The sequence below is a fragment of the Crocuta crocuta genome, unplaced genomic scaffold (genome assembly GCF_008692635.1).
Source record: "Crocuta crocuta isolate KB4526 unplaced genomic scaffold, BGI_CrCroc_1.0 scaffold445, whole genome shotgun sequence".
Taxonomy (NCBI): Eukaryota; Metazoa; Chordata; class Mammalia; order Carnivora; family Hyaenidae; genus Crocuta; species Crocuta crocuta.
In genome coordinates, this window is record NW_027530847.1 from 1,739,925 (window position 1) to 1,760,955 (window position 21,031).

At 48.9% G+C, this 21,031-nt stretch overlaps 1 protein-coding gene across 1 annotated transcript in view; it reads right to left on the minus strand.

Moving 5' to 3' along the window:
* Positions 1-19,789: 19,789 nt before the first annotated feature.
* The window catches only part of CHMP4B (charged multivesicular body protein 4B), a 58,542-nt gene continuing 57,300 nt past the window's right edge, over positions 19,790-21,031 (minus strand). The window contains exon 6 of the mRNA XM_077769369.1: positions 19,790-19,982. Coding sequence (XP_077625495.1) covers positions 19,918-19,982 — 65 coding nt within the window. The 3' untranslated portion in view covers positions 19,790-19,917. The remainder of the gene's footprint in view (positions 19,983-21,031) is intronic.

The following is a 21,031-nucleotide window of genomic DNA, read 5'->3' on the forward strand; positions in this document are numbered from 1 at the left end:
TCCTTCTTGAAATCCAGCCACCACGTCATGAGGAAGTTCAAGCAGCCACGTGGAAAGGCTGAAGAAGAGAACCAAGGCACCCCTCCAACAGCTGAACCCCCCAGCTAGCAGCCAGCACAAATTGCCAGTGGTGTTAGGGGAGCCTTTTTTTTAGACCCTTTAGCTCTCTCAATCCCCCAATCACACAAAGCAGAACAAATAATAAATAAAAATAATATTGATACCTTCCAAACAAATAGACGAAATCAGCTAAAGAAAATGTGATCAATCCAGTGGTGCCTGGCTGGCTCAGTCAGTAGAGCATGGGACTCTTGATCTCAGAGTTGTGAGTTTGAACCCCACACGTGGTGTAGAGATTATTAAAAAATAAACAAACAAAAACTTTAAGAAAGAAAGAAGAAAAGGAAAACTTGGTTAATCCAAAAGGAAGCTCTAAAGAAAAAAAAAAGTTAAGAAAGCAAAGAGGGGGCACCTGGGTGGCTCAGTCAGTTAAGCATCTGACTCTTGATTTCAGCTCAGGTCATGATCTCATGATTTGTGAGTTCAAGTCTCACGTCAGGCTCTGTGCTGACAGTGCAGAGCCTGCTAGGGATTTATTCTCCCTCTCTCTCAGCCCCTCCCCCGATTGTGCGCTCTTTCTCAAAAAAAAAAAGAAGCAAAGAAGAGAAGCTTCTCGCAGTCCCATGTTACCTCTCACAAACGGCCTTTCTGGAAAAGCAATGACATTTTGGGTCTTTCTCTGACTTGAATGGGACCTTGATCCTCCTGGTTTTCAGAGACGCAAGGCCTGGCTGTGAAGATGGCATGTGAGGAGTATGTTTGTGTCCTTTCTCTGCTACCTCCCGGGTTCCCAGCTGCTGGCCACAGCTACGGCCGAGCCTCTGAAACCCTCTGGTCTAATTAAAAAATAAAATCAAAGAAAGAAAAGAAACTTTTTATTGCACTTTTCTAATGGTGGAAAATCGTTTCAGGCATAAAGAAGCATTCAGCTGGCTACTTCCCAGGCGTCAAAAATTAACAGCCACTACATTTTATTCCGAGGAATTAATGGAAAATTTTACATGGTGGTGTAAAATGTAGGGGACAAGATGAAGGACACAATTTGTCACTGAAGCACTCACTCCCTCACTTCAGGAAAGACACTGGGTTGGCCACCTGCTCTGAGCAGGAGCTATAGGCTCACAGGACATCAGGTGGGTTATGTGGGGCCTGAGGGGCAGATGGCGGGGAGAGGGGGCTCAGGTACTTACTTATCAGCTTCATGGCCTTAGCCAAATCACTTCTCACAGCCTCAGTCTCCACCTCTGCAAAATGGGGGAAATAGCACACCCCTCCCAGGGTGATGGTGTAATCTAGATGTCAGCTTGTCCCATCTTGTCTGGCTCTAGGGGCCCCCCAGGTGCCCTCCCAGAGACACAGGCCCAAGCTCTTCTTGTTTCCACAAGTGTTCTTCCTAGAACACAGCAGTGAGCTAACCCTCTGCCGGGCGGGGGGCAGCGGGAAGGACAGGGTTTATATCACTCATTCTACAGCAAACAACTGAAAGTCCCCTTTGGAGCAAGCACTAGTCACTGTTGGGGGATGGGCTGGAGGTGGCTGGGGGGTACAGGGAGGTGAGTTTTTGAATGTGTAATTTAAACATATTTGGGGGGCGCCTGGGTGGCTTAGTCGGTTAAGCATCCAACTTTCGCTTAGGTCATGATCTCGCGGTTCGTGGGTTCGAGCCCCGTGTCCGGCTCTGTGCTGACTGCCAGCTCGGAGCCTGGAGCCTGTTTCAGTCTGTGACTCCCTCTCTCTCTGACCCTCCCCTGCTCACGCTGTCTCTCTCTCTCTCTCTCTCTCTCTCCTAGAAATAAATTCAAAAAAAAACATATTTGGGAAAAGCAGTCCATAATTGACTGCTATATAGTGTCTGTCCTTGTTTCTTATTTGAAATGTTTCTGAATCTAAATGTGTTGCCTCCCAAATATCTCCCCCCACATCCCGCCTCCCACTCAGGAGGCCCAGGGTTGGCCACAGCTGCCTCCCAGCCCCCTATCCCCAAGTCCCAGCTGTGCCATCCAGGGTCGTGGCGGTCATCTAGGCTCTCTTTCGACTCCAACATCCAACACCACTGATGCTACCTCTGGAACCTCGTGCGAGTTGGTCCCCTGTTCTCCTGGTCTGCTGCCCCGACCCCAGTAGAGGGGCCTGTCATCACTCACCTCCCCTCTGCTCCTTGCTCTGTTACATAGCTGGAGTGAGCTTTTTTTTTTTTTGAGAGAGAGAGAAAGAGAAAGAGAGAGAGCAAGTGGGGGAGGGGCAGAAGGAGAGGGAGAGAATCTTTAAAAAAAATTTTTTTTAAGTTTATTTATTTTGAAGGGTGCCTGGGTGGTTCAGTCCTTTGAGCATCCGACTTTGGCTCAGGTCATGATTACACTGTTCGTGGGTTCGAGCCCCATGTCGGGCTCTGTGCTGACAGCTAGCTCAGAGCCTGGAGCCTATTTCAGATTCTGTACCTCCCTCTCTCTGACCCTCCCCTGCTCACGCTCTCTCCCTCGCTCTCTCTCAGAAATAAATAAAACATTTAAAAAAAATTTTTTAACTTTATTTTGAGAGAGAGACAGAGAGAGTGTGAGTGAGGGAGGGGTAGAGAGAGAGAGGGAGACAGAGAATCACAAGCAGGCTCCACATGGGGCTCAAACCAACGAAACTGTGAGATCACGACCTGAGCTGAAACCAAGAGTCAGATGCGTAACCAAATGAGCCACCCAGGTGCCCCAGCTGGAGTGAGCTTTCTAAACAGAACATCCAAACCCATCCCTCCCGCTGCTCCAACCCTTCAGTAGCTCCAGGGACTTCAGGACAACGTTTACACTCCTCACCCGGCATTAACACCCTCCAGGACCTGGACCAATCTCATCACCCATCACTCACTCCTGGGAACCTAGAGCTGCACAAGAGCCCTGTGTGTCCCAGCTAGTTTCTGCCACCGTGCCTTTGCCTATGCTGTGCCCTCTCCCTGGTATGCTCTTCCCTCTCTCCACTTCTCTGCCTTGTGTCCCCATCCCCAACACCCACAACTACTACATCTCTAGGTCCTTCACACATCAGCTCTGTCACACCTTCTAGCCTGGTCTGACCAATCAGCAACTCTGTTCAAAAACACGGAATGAGCACCTAATATGTGCTGGTGACACAGCACTGAGTCAGACTGTGATCCTGGCTTCAATGCCCCATCTAGTTAAAAAGACAGACACATATATGATTAAATCCTGATTTGATGATTCAGGGATGAAGGGCATTTACCAGATTCATTCCAGAAGAAACCCTACCACAGCCAGAGAGACGGAGGAAAGCTTCCTGGGGCAGACAGCCTATAAGAGGAGAAGGTACTGGGCCAGTAGGGAAGGAGGAGGCAGCAGACGGGCAGAGAGCACAGCATTGGCAACGGCGAGGGTGCCCTTTGCAACAGGGGCCCAGCCTAGCCTCTGCTTCTAGAGACAGAACACGGGGATAGGGACTGGGGGGTGGAGCTGGGGGGTTACAGCTGGGATAACAGAAATTGCTGGACTAGCTTTTATAACCCTTGAAGGGTGTGTCTGGCCCCAGTTTTAACTGAGCTCTTTAGAATGTGGGGTCCTTGGGGCTCCTGGCTGACTCAGTCAGTAGAGCATGTGACTCTTGATCTCGGAGTTGTGAGCTCAAGCCCATGTCGTGCCCAGAGCTTACTTTAAAAAATGTGGGATATTTGATGCTTTTGCCTATAGTTTTGGCCTTGGTCATCATTGCTGGGGCAACAAGAAACTGTTCCTTTCCACCTTCTGGTATGTGTGTAAAATGTTCAGGGCTCCCTTACCTACAATTGTGAAGAACTGGAAATGACCTCAGTGCTTAACAGCAGGGGAAGATTACAAACTCCAAAAGAGCAGGGACTTTCCTGCTCTAATAACAATTATTCATTGTTAATAATGTGCCTAATAGGGTGCCTGACATAGTATGTGCTCAGGAAACAGAAATAGGGAAAAAAGAAAGGGACAGAGGGAGGAAAGAAGGGATGGAGAGAGAGAAAAAAAGAAAGAAGTAACTTTGAAAGAGTCTTCCAGAATCCCAGAAAGCAAATCCTCTCTGTTTCAGCTGGGTGGAGAAGATGCATTCTGGAGGGCTGTTTCGGTTCATTTTTAAAACTTCCATCAATGACTCCAAAATTCAATTTCCTCTTGAATGTTTTTCTTTTTTCATTTTCATCATTCCCCTGTCTTTTTAACACTCACTGTTGAGTTTCCCGTTTGGAACGGTTGATTGAGTTGTGGCTCTGGGGACTCGCAACAGTCGTTTTAGACACTTAGAGTTCCAATCACGCTGCCGCCACACCAGTCCCCCCTTTAGTGCCAGAGAAACCGTCTCTTATGAGAGCCGATTATATCTTTACAGCCCAGAACGCCACACTCTAAAACATGGGCTGTAAAAATTCTCCGTGACTAATGTATGTCCAATGAAAATATAAAAATGTCTATTTAATGGGAGACGGTTGATTGGAAAAATTCACATGCTGGTGAAGCTCCATGGCTGCCATCATACAGTGTCTGAGCCTGGAAAGTTCACCTGGGCAGGAGCCAAACTGTCTAATCCCTCAGGGTTCATGTAAGCCCCCCAGTTCTCCTGAGGCAGGGAGTGGCAGCCTGGGGAGACAGACAGAGGGAGGCACATCAATTGGGCATTTCCTGTGTGCCAGGCACTGTGCGAGGCCCCATCTCATGGAATCCGGAGAGCAACTTCATGAGGTGAGATTTATTATCACTCTTTTGCAGAAGGGGCTTCCTGTGGGATCTCAAAGAATGGAGAGGAGTTAGCTGGGGGAAGAAGGAAGCCCTGGAAAGGAATTCCGTGAAGAGGGAACAGCATGTGCCAAGGCAGGAAGCAATAAACAGAATAAAAGCAGTTTGGTATTGCTGAAGCATGAAGTGCCAGCAGGAGAAGACAAAGGGTGAGGCTGGAGGAGTGAGCAGGAGTCCGGTCACAGAGTTTGGCGGACCTTGCTGAGTGGGGAAGGGACTGGGAAGCACTAGCCAGAAGTCAGGAGATGAAGGGTGGAGGCATGTGTCATGAAGACAAAGTCAGTAGGAATGGGTGTGACCGGATGCCCATGGAGGCTGAGGGGAAGAGAGGACCCAAGGATGAATGGGAGAGTCCAGTCTCCAAGGCTGATGGTGGGGCTGCCTCTGTCCCGGGTACCCATGGGGGGCACAGGTCAGGGGAAAGCTGCTGTATTGCACCTTGGATACCTCGAGTTCATGGTGCTTAAAGGGTGTGAGCCCAGGATGAGAGACTCTGCCTCAGACGTGGGTCTGGGCCCAACTTAGAGGCACAGTAGTCAGTTGTCAGTTTGGTGATGATCCCTAAAGCCACAGAGCACAGGGGCTCACCTAGGACAGTGAGGGCAGGAGGCTGCAAACAAGCAGCCATGGACTTCATCTGTCCTGCGCACAAGTTCAGTTTGGCCTGCATGGTATTTTAAAAAGCTTTGAGCCGGGCGCCTGGGTGGATCAGTCGGTTAAGTGTCTGACTTCAGCTCAGGTCATGATCTCATGGTTTGAGGGTTCAAGCCCTCTGTGCTGACAGCTAGCTCAGAGCCTGGAGCCTGTTTCAGATTCTGTGTCTCCCTCTCTCTCCAACCCTCCCCTGCTCATGCTGTCTCTTTCTTTCTGAGAAATAAATAAAAGATTAAAAAATTTAAAAAATAAAAAATAAAAGGCTTTGAGCTAAAGTTTAAAACTTATGCTCATTTGGGGCACCTGAGGGGCTCAGTCCGTTTAGAATTCTGCTCTTGATTTTGGCTGGGGTCATGATCTCATGGTGCGTGGGTTCAAGCCCCACTTGGAACCTGCTTGAGATTCTCTTTCTCTCCCTCTCTCTCTGCCCCTCCTTCGCTTCCTCTCTCAAAATAAATCAGTAAAAACTTAAAAAATATTAAAGATTATGCTCACTTAAAAATACAAATCTCCGGCTTCTCTTGGAAAAATCAGAAGATCTGACAACATGGATTAGAGGAGAACTATTGCTAAGAAGTGGTTGCCCCTCTGACAGGCACATGCATCCATTTTCCACAGTCCCCACCACTCCCTACTGTCTCACAGAACAAAGGCTAAGTAGTTCTGTTGCCAATTATCATTGCACTTGCACTATGTCCCATGCCTCTGTCACATAAAGTGTAGTTGCCTAGAGTCAGAATTGCTGTTTTTCAAGGAAAGTGTATATCTTTGTAGATGTCAACACAATTCCCTTGCCTTTAATATGCAAAACAAGTCTGTGTCAAAAGCTTAGCCCCCGTCAGCCCTCTTCTCTCATTCATGAGATCCAAGGGCAATCAATCCCTTACCTAGAGGGACACATGAGACAGAGAGAAAGAGAGAGAGAGATCAGACATGGAAAGTGACATACGATGCACCAGGGGAGAGACTTTTAAGGACCGAGTGATTGGCAGCATTTAAGTTGAAGGTGAGTCCGATAAAGCATGAAGCATTTGTGACATACATACGGCCACACATGCACCTACAAAGAATGCACACAGACACGTGCACAGAGACACACGTGTGCATACACACACGCAGGCACGTGGATACATGCTCCCGGGCACAAAGACGTGTGTGTCTGCGTGAACACAGGCAAACGGGCACATGTGTGTTCACAGAGCCGCCCGAATCTGTGCACCCTCCCAGGGATCCACGCTCACACCTAATGAAGCCCTGGCAGTTCCAAACCAGCAACTTGTAACTAAATAAATATGATAAACAGTCCCCCTCCAGATGGCTCTGTGCGCACACCCACTCCTCCCGCTCAGAGGGATGGCACATTCTGTGCCAATAAATCCTCCTGTTTGAAAACATTTGCCTTCTTAATTGGCCCATTTACGGGTAAAATATGTTTCTGGGTAGTGCTCTGCCAGAATGGGGACGTCAAGATGCCCACTCACCCAGAGGGCTCAGCCCAGAGGCAGGTTTCAGGGCTGCTGGCACCAGAGAGGTCCTGCCTGACCCATCCATGGAGATGAGACCCACTGGGAAGGGTCTCAGTACTGCCAGGGGAGGCTCCCCCACTGGCTTTTTCCTCCCTGTGCCTCAGTTTTTTTCTCTGAATATGTAGTGCACACAACACTGTCTAAGGTCCCTGGAAGATTCCTGCTCACACTCCCTTTCTCTGACAGCATGCCTGTGAGCTGTGATAATTATGATACCCCCCTAGTGACTTGAATGGTGGCCCCCCAGAAGATCTGTCCCATCCAAATCCCTGGAACTTCTGAATGTGACCTTATTTAGAAAAAGGATCTTTGCAGATGTAATTAAATTCAAATCTTAAAAAAAATTTTTTTTAATGCTTATTCATTTTTGAGAGAGACAGAGAGACAAATAGTGAACTGGGGAGAGGCAGAGAGAGAGGAAACCATAGAATCCGAAACAGTTCCAGGCTTTGAGTTGTCAGCACAGAGCTTGACATGGAGCTCGAACTCATGGACCATGAGATCACTCCGGAACTGAAGTCAGATGCTTAACTGACTGAGCCACCCGGGTGCCCCTAATTTTTTTTTTTAATGTTTATTTTTGAGTGAGAGAGAGAAGACAGTACGCAAGTAGGAGAAGGGCAGAGAGAGAGGGAGACACAGAATCCTAAGCAGGCTCCAGGCTCTATGTTGTCAGCACAGAGTCCAATGAGGGGCTTGAACTCACAAACCGCAAGATCATGACCTGAGCCAAAATTGGAGGCTCAACTGAATGAGCCAAGAATCTCAAGATGATACCTAGGTGGGCCCTAAATCCAATGACAAGTGTCCCTATAAGAAACCAGAGGACACACAGGAGAAGATAATAGGAAGGCTGAGCAGAGGCTGGAGTCTACACACCAAGGAACGCCAAGGCTCACTGGCAAATTAGGCAAAGAAGCACTCTCCCCAGGAGGCCCTGCTGACATCCTGAGTTTGGACATCTGGCCCGAAATGTGAGAGAATAAATTTCTATTGTTTTAAGCCACTCCATTTCTGGTTATTTGTTGCAGCAGCCTCAGGAAATTAACATACCGCCTCTTTTATGTGAGGTCTGACTGCACAGAGCTGCGACTCAAATTTTCCTTTGCTCTTTACTCTGACACTTCACAGGTTCCAAAAGGAGACCCTCAGTAGAGACAGGGAAACTGAGGCCCAGAAAGGAGCTGGGTGTCATGTGGTGGCAAAGCAAGCACCCGTACCCAGCATGCTCACCCTCTTCATGCTGCGTCCCCATCAGTTTCCTCATCAGGAGCAGAACAGGGAAGATACACAGCAAAGGACGGCCCTGAGGTGTGGGTCCCCCTCAGGATCCCATTCTGAGACCTACTGAGGAAGGACAGGAAAGAGAACCCCCTGGGGGTCCCGTACTCTTCTGCTGTTAAGATGGGCCCAGGGCGCCTGGGTGGCTCAGTTGGTTAAGCATCTGACTTCAGCTCTGGTCATGATCCCATGGTTCATGAGTTCGAGTCCCACATTGGGTAAGCCCCGCTCCTCTCTTTGTGTCCCTCACTCACTTGTGCCCCCCCTTAAAATAAATTTAAAATAACCAATAAAACTTAAAAAAATAAAATAAAATAAGATGGACCTAGGATGAATAAATCAATCCCTCACAGATTTCCCTCACAGGATTTTCCCTGTGAGAAAATCCCTCACAGCCACTTTCTACTGAGCACTCAGGACATACCAGGTGTCATGGCAACCTGTCCTCCCACGTGCCCACCCCCACCCAGGGAAATGGGTGACAACATCTCTTCTCCCCTTGCTCAGGTGGAAGAGTGAGGCCAGATAGACAAAGCCACATACTGGATCACACAGCTGGTCACCGGCAGAGCTGGGATTTTAATTCAGGTCTGTCTGCCTCAAATGCCACTTTTTTTTTTTAAATTTTTTCTAATGTTTTATTTATTTCTGAGAGAGAGAGAGAGAGAGAGAGAGAGACAGCATGAGCAGGGGAGGGTCAGAGAGAGGGAGACACAGAATCTGAAATAGGCTCCAGGCTCTGAGCTGTCAGCATAGAGCCCGACGCAGGGCTTGAACCCATAAACCGTGAGATCATAACCTGAGCCGAAGTTGGATGCTTAACCGACTGAGCCACCCGGCCACCCCTCAAATGCCACTTCAAATGCTACCTCCCAGGTAAGAAGCAGGGCACTGTCTAGGGCCAGGGGTACAGCCAGGCCACCAGGAGCAGAGTGAGGCCCTGACTGCTCTTTCATCCCTCACCCATAAAGAACTGGCGTATGGCTCCAGCCAGAGTGGCCCCAGTATGCCCAGGGCAGAGTGGGCGGACAGGGTGAATCACCTGCTATGTGACCTTGGCCACATCACTCCCCACTCTGAGCCACCCTTTTCTCATCTGTAAAGTGATGTACGTAATAAATCAAGCACCCTGGGCCGCTTGGTTTAATACCCTGTTGTCACTATCTTGAAATTCTTAATAATTTTTGAACAAGAGGCCCTGTGTTTTCATTTTGCACTGGCTCCCACAAATTATATAGCAGGTCCCGACCAAAGCAGGACAGGATCTTCCTTAAACACTCATAAACAGATCTTTCCCCACGAGTGTCCAGGAGCCGGCTTGCACCAGCTCCGAGAGACAATTGTTCAATTTTGGGGAATTAGGTTGTCCTGTGGGTATCTTGAAATTGGCCATGGTGTGAAGTATTTACACCGTGGAGATCAGGAAATAGTACAAGTCAGGGTCTTTCTTTTCTGAAGACATTTCCTCATCACTGTTTCCTAGAGCCGGTCCAAGGCCCACCTTACGGTGTGTTAAAAATATAGTTTCTGGGTCCTCCTCCCCAGGCCTATTGGGTCCACCTGCTGGGTGATTCTGGGGGGCGCCTGAGGCTGGAGGGCCAAGCGTGAAGGCCCTACACTGTGGGGGGATTGGAAAAAGAAACTGGCAAAGGTGTGGGGGTGGCAGTTCGGGAAGAGAGCAGGACAGCACACTGGGACCTGTGCCCTTAGGGGCCCAGCTCCAGGCCAACAACTGAAGTCCCCAGACTAGGACTCACCCTCACCTTCCCCGTGGGGGTCAAACCCATGGGGTAGGTATCATCACAGCGTTGCCTTCCTTTGTCGGGCTCTGGGGGGGAAGGGCAGGTAACCCCAACAGGGAGACTTCCCAGAGGCTGAGGGAGGAGCACACACCACCAGCCCCTCCCCCTCCAATGGCCCCAAGCAGCGTGGGCGTGGGCGCTCTGGACACAAGGACATTATTACCATTGTCCTAATGGCCCCACCTCGAGGCTGACCCGTCCCCCTTCTCCTCTCGTCCCCCAGGCCCTCGAAGGAGCTGGAACGCACCACCCATCCCTCTCCCAGCAGCCTCCCGGCGGAGGATCCCCGCTGGGCAGGTGGGGGAAATGGCACGGTGGGGAGGGATTCTAAGCACATACACCCTTGTCCCCGCCCAGGCTCCCACCGGCTCTTGGCTCTCGCTCGCTCCAGGGGAGCGGACCACTCGGGAAAAGCCCGTCCTCCTCCGGCGCTTCCCGCGGAGCCTGGGAGCTCACTCCCTGGAAGATGGCGCCACCTATAGGCCCTCGGGAACATTGCTGCATCGGCCCCTCAAATCATGGAGGAGGCGGCAGAGAGGATCTCAGGCTCCTTAGGGGGCCGGGGCGTGCACAGCATCACACGGCTTCCCATTGTCCCTGCACCTGGAAGGAGCTGTGGCAGCGTTTCCCAAGTTTGGAAAATGCCACTTGAAGATTCTGCATGCACATTTGCCCCTTAAGTCTAACTTGAGTTAACTCTTCAGTTCCCGCAATGAACATTTATGGGAAAGTTATTCTTTTTAGGCCTCAGTTTCCTCATCTGCAGAAGGGAGTTGAAGGTATTGCACTAGAAGAGATTATCTCAAAGGCTAGGTGGGATTCGCAGACTTTAATGAGAAAGAGAATCACGTGGAAGCATGTTTAAAATGCAAGTTCCGGGGCCCCACTCAGCAAGCAATTCTGATCTATGCAGGAATCTGCATGTTGAATCAGTCCCCAGAAATTCTGATGCGAATGTTCTGGTCAATAGCAGGCAAGAACAGGCCTTCAAGGAGGCTGAAAAGTAGGCAGAGGCCTGCCATATCTGGGCTTGAGAGTGGAAGCTGTTATTCTGTCCAGAGGGCAGTAGAAGCCACTGAGCTCTTAAACAGGAGTGACAGCTCTTTAGAAAGATTAGTCTGGCTCTGCTACTATGAAGGATAGGGGCCTGGAGAGGCAAGGTGAGTGGCAAAGAGACCATGGAGGTCACTGCAGAAGTTGCTCAGTTGAGACTTAAGTGTCCTGGACCAGGTGGTGGCAATGGACAGGAAGGAGAAGGGACAGATTTCAAAGGTAACTCTTTTAACCACCTTGAAATACAGGAAGGAAACATTGAAATTTCTGATTATCTGATTTATCCCAGCCTTTTAAAAATGTTTTATTATTATTTTAACATTTTTTAAACTTTTATTCATTTTTGAGAGAGAGAGAGAGAGAGAGAGAGAGAGAGAGACAGAGCATGAGCCAGGAAAGGGCAGAGAGAGAGGGAGACACAGAATCTGAAGCAGGCTCCAGGCTCTGAGCTGTCAGCACAGAGCCTGATTCATGGCTCGAACTCCACGAACTGTGAGATCAATGACCTGGGCTGAAGTCAGATATTTAACCAACTGAGCCACCCAGGTGCCCCTAATTATTATTATTTTTAATGTTTATTTATTTTTGAGAGAGAGAGGATGCAAGCGGTAGAGGGGCAGAGAGAAAGGAAACAGAGGATCTGAAGAGAGCCCTGCACTAACAGCAGTGAGCCTGATGTGGGGCTCGAACTTACAAACTGTGACCTGAGCCAAAGTTGGATGCTCAACTGACTAAGCCACCCAGGTGCCCCTTATCTTAGCCTTTTAAAACCTCAAGGTGTTGGGGCACCTGGGTGGCTCAGATGGTTGAGTGTCCAATTCTTGCTCTCAGCTCAGGTCATGATCTCACAGTTAGTGGGATGGAACCTGGCATGGAGCTCTGTACTAACAGCACAGATTCCCTGCTTGGGGATATTCTCTCTGCCTCTCTCTCAGAAGAAGAAACAAACATAAAAAAAATAAAACCTCAAGGTGTTGTATNGACCTATGCTCTGTCTCTCTCTGTCTCTCAAAAATAAATAAACATAAAAATTTAAAAAAAGAGAGGGACAAAAATACATATATCTATATCTAGATATCTAGGTAGATAGATAGATAGATAGATAGATAGATAGATAGATAGATAGATAGACAGACAGATGTAACATGTACTAAAAAGAATTCTCTGGATGGGGTTTGGAGACTAGATGAGTTAATTCAATTTCTGGCACATGGCAGATGTAAACACTCTCTGTTAGCTTTCACGGCAGATTGTGTCTTTCAGAGATAGGCCTGATGATACCTCCTGTCCTCCAAGTTCTTTTAGAACTAGCAATGCTCTCATCAAGAGGTGGAGTCTATTCCCCTCCCCTTGAACCTGGGTGGGTCTGCAACTAATAAGCAGTGAAATGCAGTGCCTGTGACCTCTAAGGCAAAGTCCTAAAGGTAATTAATGCACCTTCCGGGAAGCTGGCTGGGACAATCCCGTTCAGAGCCCTGAGCTTGGACTACATTGAGGCTCAGGAATGTCGGGGCCTCATTCCTGGGAATGAGCCGGGAAGAAGCCCAAGCCACACGGAGAGGGCCTGTGCCCCTGCTGACCATCCCAGAGGAGGTCCTGGCCAATAACCAGCATCAGCCACCCCATACACCAAAGAACTGAAGAGGTCTCCAGATGATTCCAGCCACTGAAGTAATCACCAGCCTTCAGGTCTTTGCAGCGGAGGCCCCAGTTTTCCTGGAACAGAGACAAGTGGTTTCCACGGGGCCCTTTCCAAATTTCTGACCACAGAATCTGTGAGCATAATGAAATAGTTGCTTTTCACAACTCAGTTTCAGAGTGGTTTGTTACGTAAGAATAGATAAGCAGAACTGCCATTGTTACATACCATTGTACCTGTGTCCATACCTTCTGAGAGGGAACCAAGTGTCCCCCACATAGCCGCCCAGGCTGAGGAAGGAGAGAAGGAAACAGAGGTAGGATCAGTGAGATGGTCTGGGGGGAAATGGGTAGGGCCTCAGGGTGGGGAGGGCAAACCAGCCCATGGGGGTCGCACCTTTGAAAGCCTCTTGGAAGGACCTAGGAGCCTGACCCCACTGCATGCTTCCGACACCACCACTCCACTCCTGGTCACGCCGGATGATTCTAGATCCTGTGGCCTGTGGCCTTTTTGCTCTCAGAGGAAGATTCCTGAGAGAGTTGGCCTCCTCTTTGGACCCGAGCATTTGGTCACGTGGCACCTTCTGAGGGACACAGGGAAGAGATTCTGTGAACTGCCTCCTCCCCCCACCACTGTGGCAGGGAAGGAAGGGATGGATGCAGGGCCTGGGAGTGGAGGGGTTTGGATTCTTTTGGCTCTAATGATCCTCGGCTCTGTGACTTTGGGCAAGTCACTTCATCCCAAGGAGCCTAGGTTTCTTTTACCTGTAAAATAGGACAATATTTGGCCCTGCTCTGACATCGTTCTTGTGCAGATAAAATAAAATGAAGCAGATGAAGTACTTGTTCTTCGTAAATATCTCCTTAATATTTGCCATTCTTAAAAAAAAAAAAAAAATTAAAAATATTTGCCATTTTTTTTAGGGCTGTTGTTCTTACTGGAAACGAACAAGTCCAGGGATGTAACGTCACTGAGCAAGAGAACACATTTCTGCTTTGAAAGGGGAGACTTTTTCCCTCTGCTCCAGCCCAGAGTTGCCCTGTGCGAATTTGGGCCCGGTTTAGCCAGAGCCTCCTGGAAAGCCTAGCCTGGGATTGGTGCAGAGCCTTGGCTGTGGACCCCAAAGCTCTGTGCTTCTATCCTAGCTCCATCGGACTCCTCTGTTGTTTGAGCAAGGCCAGAATGCAGCTTAGCAGGAAGGAAGGAAGCTGTTTCTCCGGGACAGGGTACCCAGGGCAGACAGGAAGAGACCTGGGTAGGGAGACAGGGGAGTTCAGTTCATGTCTTAGCTCTGCAGTGTTTGCTACGGGACTTGAAGTACCTTGGCGCTTTTGTTTCCCATCTATACGTACATCTACCGACTTTGTCCTTAACCAGCTCAGGCCCACAGGGAAGCCCAGGGTGGCCTCCAGGACTTTGCACATGCTTTTGCAAACTATCGTAACTCCCCGTCTTTCACACCGTCTCCCTTGCTGAGTCCTCAACACCCCTTGATCTTGGCTAATGCAGTGCTTCCTCTCACAAGCCCTTCTGGGGCAGGTACCCTCTTCTCAACGGGTTTCACTACATTGATTACCCAGCCTGTGGTGGCAATGATGATGAAGAGGATGATGGCCTCCTTTTCCCACCAAACCGTGAGCTGGCACAAAGATGGCTAATTGAATGACCTTCATAGAACTAGAAATTAATCTGCTTCTTTCTGTCACTTATTAGCAGTGGGACCCAATGTTTCCCTATAGACTCTGTTCTCACATCTAGTAAGTGGGGCTGGCTCCTAATACCTGTGCTTCCCACCTCTACTTCACAGAGCTCTCTAAACCTTGATGTGTGCTTTACAGGCCATGACCTCACAGCAGTATGAGGCAGCTTCATGGGTTGAAGTGTTCCCTAAAATTCATGTCCACCTGGAGCTTCACAATGGGACCTTATTTGTAAAAGACAAAAGATTTATACCATCTGAAGAGAAACCAGAGTATTACAATGGGACCTTATTTGGAAATAGGGTCTGTGCAGATGTAATTCAGGTAAGGATCCAGATGAGATCATATTGAATTAGGGTGGCCTTAACAATGACAAGTGTCCTATAAGAGATAGGAAAGGACAGCAGAGACACAGGCAAGAAGGCCATCAGAAGATGGGGCACAGACTGGAGTGGTATACAGCTACATGCCAAAAACTGCTAGGAGCTACCTGAAATTGGAAAAGGCGAGAAAGGATCCTCCCTAGGGCCTCTGGGGGCAGTGTGGCCCTGCTGATTTTGGACTTCAGACCACTTAAACTGTGAGAGACTAGACTTCTGTTTTAAGGCAGCTGGTTTGTGGTCTTTTGTTATGGCAGCACTAGAAAACCAAAACAGACAGATGTGTTATTACCTACACACTACAGATGAGGAAACAGGCTAAGGCAATGGAGTCACCTCATTAGGCTCACACGGTCTTTCTGCTGCAGAAGCAGGATCTGAATCTCGTATGCCAGACCCCAGAGCCCTGTGCCCTTGGCATCTACATCTTGGCCTGCTGCTGCCCACACACCAGCCCACTATCTAGTCTGCGCTTAAAAGACAAAGGATTATACCCTGTGGTACTGCTATTTCTGAACTTTCCACCCTTGAGGCGCCTGGGTGGCTCTGTTGGTTAAGCATCTGACTCTTGATTTTGGCTCAGTCACCATTAGTGAGTTTGAGCCCCAAGTTGGGATTCTCTCTGCCCCTCCTCCACTTGCACATGCTAGCTCTCTCTCAAAAAGTAAAAAAATAAACTTTAAAAATGCCACCCACACTTCACTGAGGGAAATGGGAGGGAGCCTAAAAAGCTTTTTCTCTACCATTCCTCTCATCCCCAAACTATTGCTTGAGCAGCTCATTTTTTCTTTCCCCTCCCCTCCTTCCTATCTGTCTTCCTCCCTCCCTTCCCTGCTTGATTCTTTTTCTAAGTTTATTGAGAGAGAGAGAGCATGCATGCCAGCAGGGCAGGGGCAGAGAGGGAGTGAGAATCCCAGGCAGTCTCCGTGCTACCCGCACAGAGCTTGAGGCCTGAGCAGAGAATAGAACGCTTAACTGACTGAGTCACCCAGGTGTACCCCTGCCTGATTTTTGATGACTGTGTAGATCCCTAAGTCTCATGCTCAAGATCCCAGTCTAGCCCCAACCTACCCCCACATTCTACCTCTTCTCAAGCAAGCCCTTCCCCCAGTCAAATCCTTCTGAGGCAGCCCTCACTTCCCTGTCCTGTCTAACCCCACAAGGTTCCCTTGGTCTTAGAATGTCCCATCTGTCACAGGCACACATAAAAAATCCACTCCTGGGACACCTGGGTGGCTTAGTCAGTTAAGCGTCCATTCCTGATTTCAGCTCAGGTCATGATCTCATGGTTTAATGGGATTGTGGGATCAAGCCCTGTGTCAGGTTCTGCACTGACAGCATGGAGCTTGCTTGGGATTCCCTCTCTGCTCCTCCCCCAAGTGTGCAGGCACTCTCTCTCTAAAAGTAAATTAAAAAATTTACTCCTTCAAGCCCAAGCTCAAATTCCACTTCCTCCTGCCACATCCAGTTACCAGCACATTCCCCTCTGACCATACACACTTTCACACAAACATCCTTGAGGACTGATCTGTGCCAAGCAGATCTAGGGGCCAGGCAATGCGATGACCTCACTGTCTGGTAAGAGAGTGGGGAATCATAACAAGAGGGGGAAGTGGGAAGGAGAGGATGAAGCGGCAAATGCCTGCGGGAACGAGACAAGCTGTACCCAGGAAAGGAAGGCCACGGGACCAGAGCCCATGTAAAGGCTGGGGGGCAGAAAGCACATATTCTAGGAGACAGGAAATTCTGCATAATAGTATGGAAAACACATGGGGAGAGGTGAAAATGGGGGCCAGGTCACGGAAAGATCATGTGAACCATTCTGAGGTCTTGATCCTATCCACCTTAGTGTTCCAAAGTGTAGTCCCAGCAGCCCTACATCAGAATCACCAAAGGAGTTTGTTAAAATGCAAATTCTTGGATCCCCACCCAGATCAGGGCTGGGGCCCAGGACAGTGAATTTTTAACCAGCTCCCTGGGCAATTCCAATGCACTTTAGTTTTCCAACCACAGAAGAGAGTGGAGGCAGATTAAAGGGTTTGAAAGGAATACATCATGATCGGATCTGCTTTTTATAAGAAATTGATAGTGCTAATCTCACATCTGCCTTTTGGGGTCTGCCTGGTAGATATTTGGTGCCACCTAATTCAGCAACCATCCCCTTTTCTTCCTTCCTAACAGACAATAATGGGCTCAGAGAAGGGAGGCTCCACCCCCAGCCGGAGGGGAGAATCCTGATTGGACCCTTTTGTACAGTCCCCACTTTCCCAGACTCCTTTACAACAAGAAATGACCGTGCAACAGTTGTGGCCCAGGAGATACAGGGATAGTTTGTGTGGAGTCATCTGGGAAAGGTCGGCCTCCTATTAACATGGGCCGATGCAAAAGAAAATCTGGCTAGTGCTGATCCTCCTTCTAGATCCTGAGTGTGTGATGAAAGGCCATCTAACGACCAAGAGGTAGCAAGCCCAATAACAGGTAGCAGGCTAATTATGGAGGGTGGCAGTGAAGGGTGCAACAATCCTGGTTCTTGAGGATGTGGTTGAGCCACTGCCTTCAACCTAGACTCCCCGGGTGCCCTCCCCACTTCCATCCAGCTCTCCACCACCCCAAGACTTCTTGTCTTCAAACTACTAGAGTCTAACTATCTTGAGGGCAGCGACTTTGTTGCATGCACTCCCCCTGCCTTGAACAGTGTCTGGCACACAGTAGGTGCTCAGTAAATATCTGTTAAGTTTTGAACGGTAAGTAGATGACTCTAAGGTTTACACCAATCAGTCACTGGAGTCATCTGTAGCTTGTAGCCAATGAATCCTGACATTGTAGGACTGAGAACCTCCTGACAGCAGGAAAGAGACTGAGCATTACTGAACACTATCTCACAGGCTGCCACAAGGCCCATATCTAAGAGGAACAAACACCTATTTCTCAGGAGAGCCCCAGGCACTGCCCTGGACCTGATTTTGGGCCTGCCAGAGCTGGATGGTTAGGTCTGTTGAGTTCCCTTAATCAAGACGTGGGGTGAGAAGCCCCTGAGGCAACTAATGAGAAGTTTACGAATGTCCACTCTGGATTTCCCATACCAATGACACCCAGAAGCTACGCCAGCTACAGGCTGAGAAGGTGGAAGCTGCCAGCAGGTGTTGCCACTAGATTCTTCTTGTGGTGGAAAGAAAGAACTTCTGAGAATAGCCAGACCCATCCTCCATACAAGTCATGAATTTTCAAGCCACTGTGGTCAAGTCTCAATCCTAAGTGTGGCAGCCAGGGAAGATGAGAAATGAGGAGGGAGGCACAGGGCATCAGCAACTTCACAGGTAGGACCTCTGATGATCTGGTCCCACTCCCTTGTTTCACAGATGGGAAAATGAAATCCAGAGTAAGTGGGCAACTTGCCCTACCGTACCCAGAAAGCAATGGCAGTGTTTGTGAACTCAGGTTGATTTTAATGTTAAGAGGTTTAGGAATGGGCATTAGAGAAGGGATCCGTTCAGATTCTGCCAACTGGTATTCAGAATTAAGAACAAACATGCATATATAGGTCCACTTTTTTTAAAAGTTTATTTTATTTATTTTTGAGAGAGAGAGAGAGGCGGAGGGGCAGAGAGAGGGAGAGAGAGTGCAAGCAAGCTCTGCACTGTCAGCATGAAGCCCGATGTGGGGCTCAAACTCCTGAGCTGTGAGATCATGACCTGAGCCGAAATCAAGAGTCAGATGCTTAACCGACTGAGCCTCCCAGGAGCCCTAGGTCCACTTTTCTGAAGAAGGTCTATAGTGTTTGTCAGATTCTCTAGGGGGTATACGACTAAAGTAAGGTAGAGAGAATGGAAGAGGCCAGGCCAGGGTCACATTGTGAGTCACAGCAGGCCTGAGGCTACCACCTGTGTCCTAGATCCTTAGTCACTGCCCTATACTTTCTCTCCATGGGAAAGGCCATTTTCTTCAGCGCACCAATGTACCAGATTCGTTCAATAAACCAACGCACCAGGTAGGACTAGTCAGTGGGAAGACCATGGTTTCCAAAAGGTGGAGGCTCTGCTGTCCTGCTGGCATGGACACTGGAACTAGGGAAGGGCATAGAACTACACAAGAACCACTCACTCCTGAGCTGTGCCCAGACGATCCTGGAGTAAGATGAAGGCCACGGATCCATGGCATCCAGAACTGAAACGCATTTCCTGTAAGATGTAGTCTGTTCTTTGGTTCCGACTGTTGATGCACGTCATGTTCAAGTCTTGTATATGTTTCCACAGGCTCCACTGGATACCGTGCTAGCCTTGAAAGAGTCAACTCCCAAAGCAAATGACAGATCGATTGAACACAACAGCAAAGTATGAAAATTAATTGAGATATTTAATAGACAGTGCAAACCATAATTTCATCTGAATATAAATGTATGCACATGTTTCCAATGAGTTATCTATCAGTTATCACAAACAGCAACAAGGACCTTAGAGCTATGTTAGAAAAATGTATATAGCTGGAATTTAACTCTACAATCTCACTTGCTCTCAAGAACACCATCCATTTCAAATCAGTGTCACAAACTCCAAAAGACCAGGGGAGTACGAGTGAGGGGTGGGTAGAGTGGTAAACACAGGGGCCAGTATACAAGTGATGGACAGAAATACAGCTCTCAAAGAACCCAAATCAGATGCATTATTACAGCTAAGGACAAGGAAAAGCCTATGGCTTTAAAAAACGACTCTTCTGCCAGTACCAAACAAGTCTCACAAAGAGATGCGCGACGAGTCAACGGACTTAAAAGGACAGAGGCTACATTTTCAGATCATTTCAACTGCAAATGGTCGACCCTTTCCATTGAGGTTCAGCAGTGGAGTTAGCGTAGTCCAGAAGCTCAATGTTGGATTTGCAAATACAGTTTATTTTACAGAAATTCAACATTTTAAACAGAAGGCACCTCCCACCCCCCCCTCCCCNTTGGAGGGAGATTCAGGAGCGATGGAACCTGCCTGCACCATGTCCTGCCTGCCCCGCACACGCAAACGCCTGCCCGCTGAACAGGCCACCAGAGTCTGTCTGGGCCCAGCCCGCACTGGACCAGTTAAATGGATCCAGCCCAGTTCTCCAATTCCTTCATGTCATCCTCTTCCTCTTCCTTCTTCTTGGCTGTGTGAAGAGAGAAAGGGCTACTCAGAAGCTGGTCACAGTGCTCTCAACACATTCTGGCTGGGTGCCGGGGCTGTGCCACATCGTGTCTGCAAAACAGCCCTGCCCTTGCGCCCAGCCTCACGGCCAGGCTATCAGCAGACCGTTTCTCTGAGCCCGAAAGCTGCAGCATAAAACTCCTGATAACAGGCATACCGGTTCCCAGCACCTCCCCTCTACCAGCACTGGGGCCAGGCCAAACAAGCAGGGTTCTACACTGAGAGTCCGTCAGAATTCAGGCGAGGCTTCAGTCCCAGAGCATTCAAGGAAGAACCCCAGAGATCTAATCCTTGCCAGCACTCCCCCTCCGCATCCACAATCACCTCTCCACACCCACAAGTGCCCCTTAAACAGTGTGTGGACCCCCTCTGCCTGAATCCACCACAGGCTGCTGACTCAACTGAGGGACCATTTCCTCATGTCATGCGGGAGGGTAAGAGGAGAGCAGCCTGGATCACTGCTCCCTGAGCTCTCCCTCCGTGCCAAAGCAAACTGCTATATCTTTTCTAGAAGTCTGGTGTGGAATACTTCTATTCAAGGGTAAAAAGTTGAGGAGGGAGGGGGAAGTTTCTTTCCCACAGTGGCTGCCTCTGAGGCCCTAAGTTTTTATAGGTGTGCACAGAACCGGATATTAGACGGAGTAAGAGCTGTCCTGGAATTAAACTCTCACATCCTCTCCCAATGCCTAGAACTTTCTTTTGTTTGGTGACATAGGAAAAATAATTCTGGAATAATGGTTCTCAACTGGGGATGATCCCCCCCATACTCTGCAGGGGACAAAGGCAGTATTGAGACATTTCCGGTTGTCAAACCTTGGCGAGGATAGAGCCCAGGGGTGCTGTGTAAACATCCATAGTGCATAAAACAACCCCTTTCCCCCAACCCAAAGAATTACCTGATTGTGTCAATGGTGCCAAGGTTAAGAAACCCTGTTCTAGAGAAAAACTAGGAAAACATAGGTGATGTCGTCTCTGTGGCCATCAGAACAGATCTTATGTGGTTCTCAATCC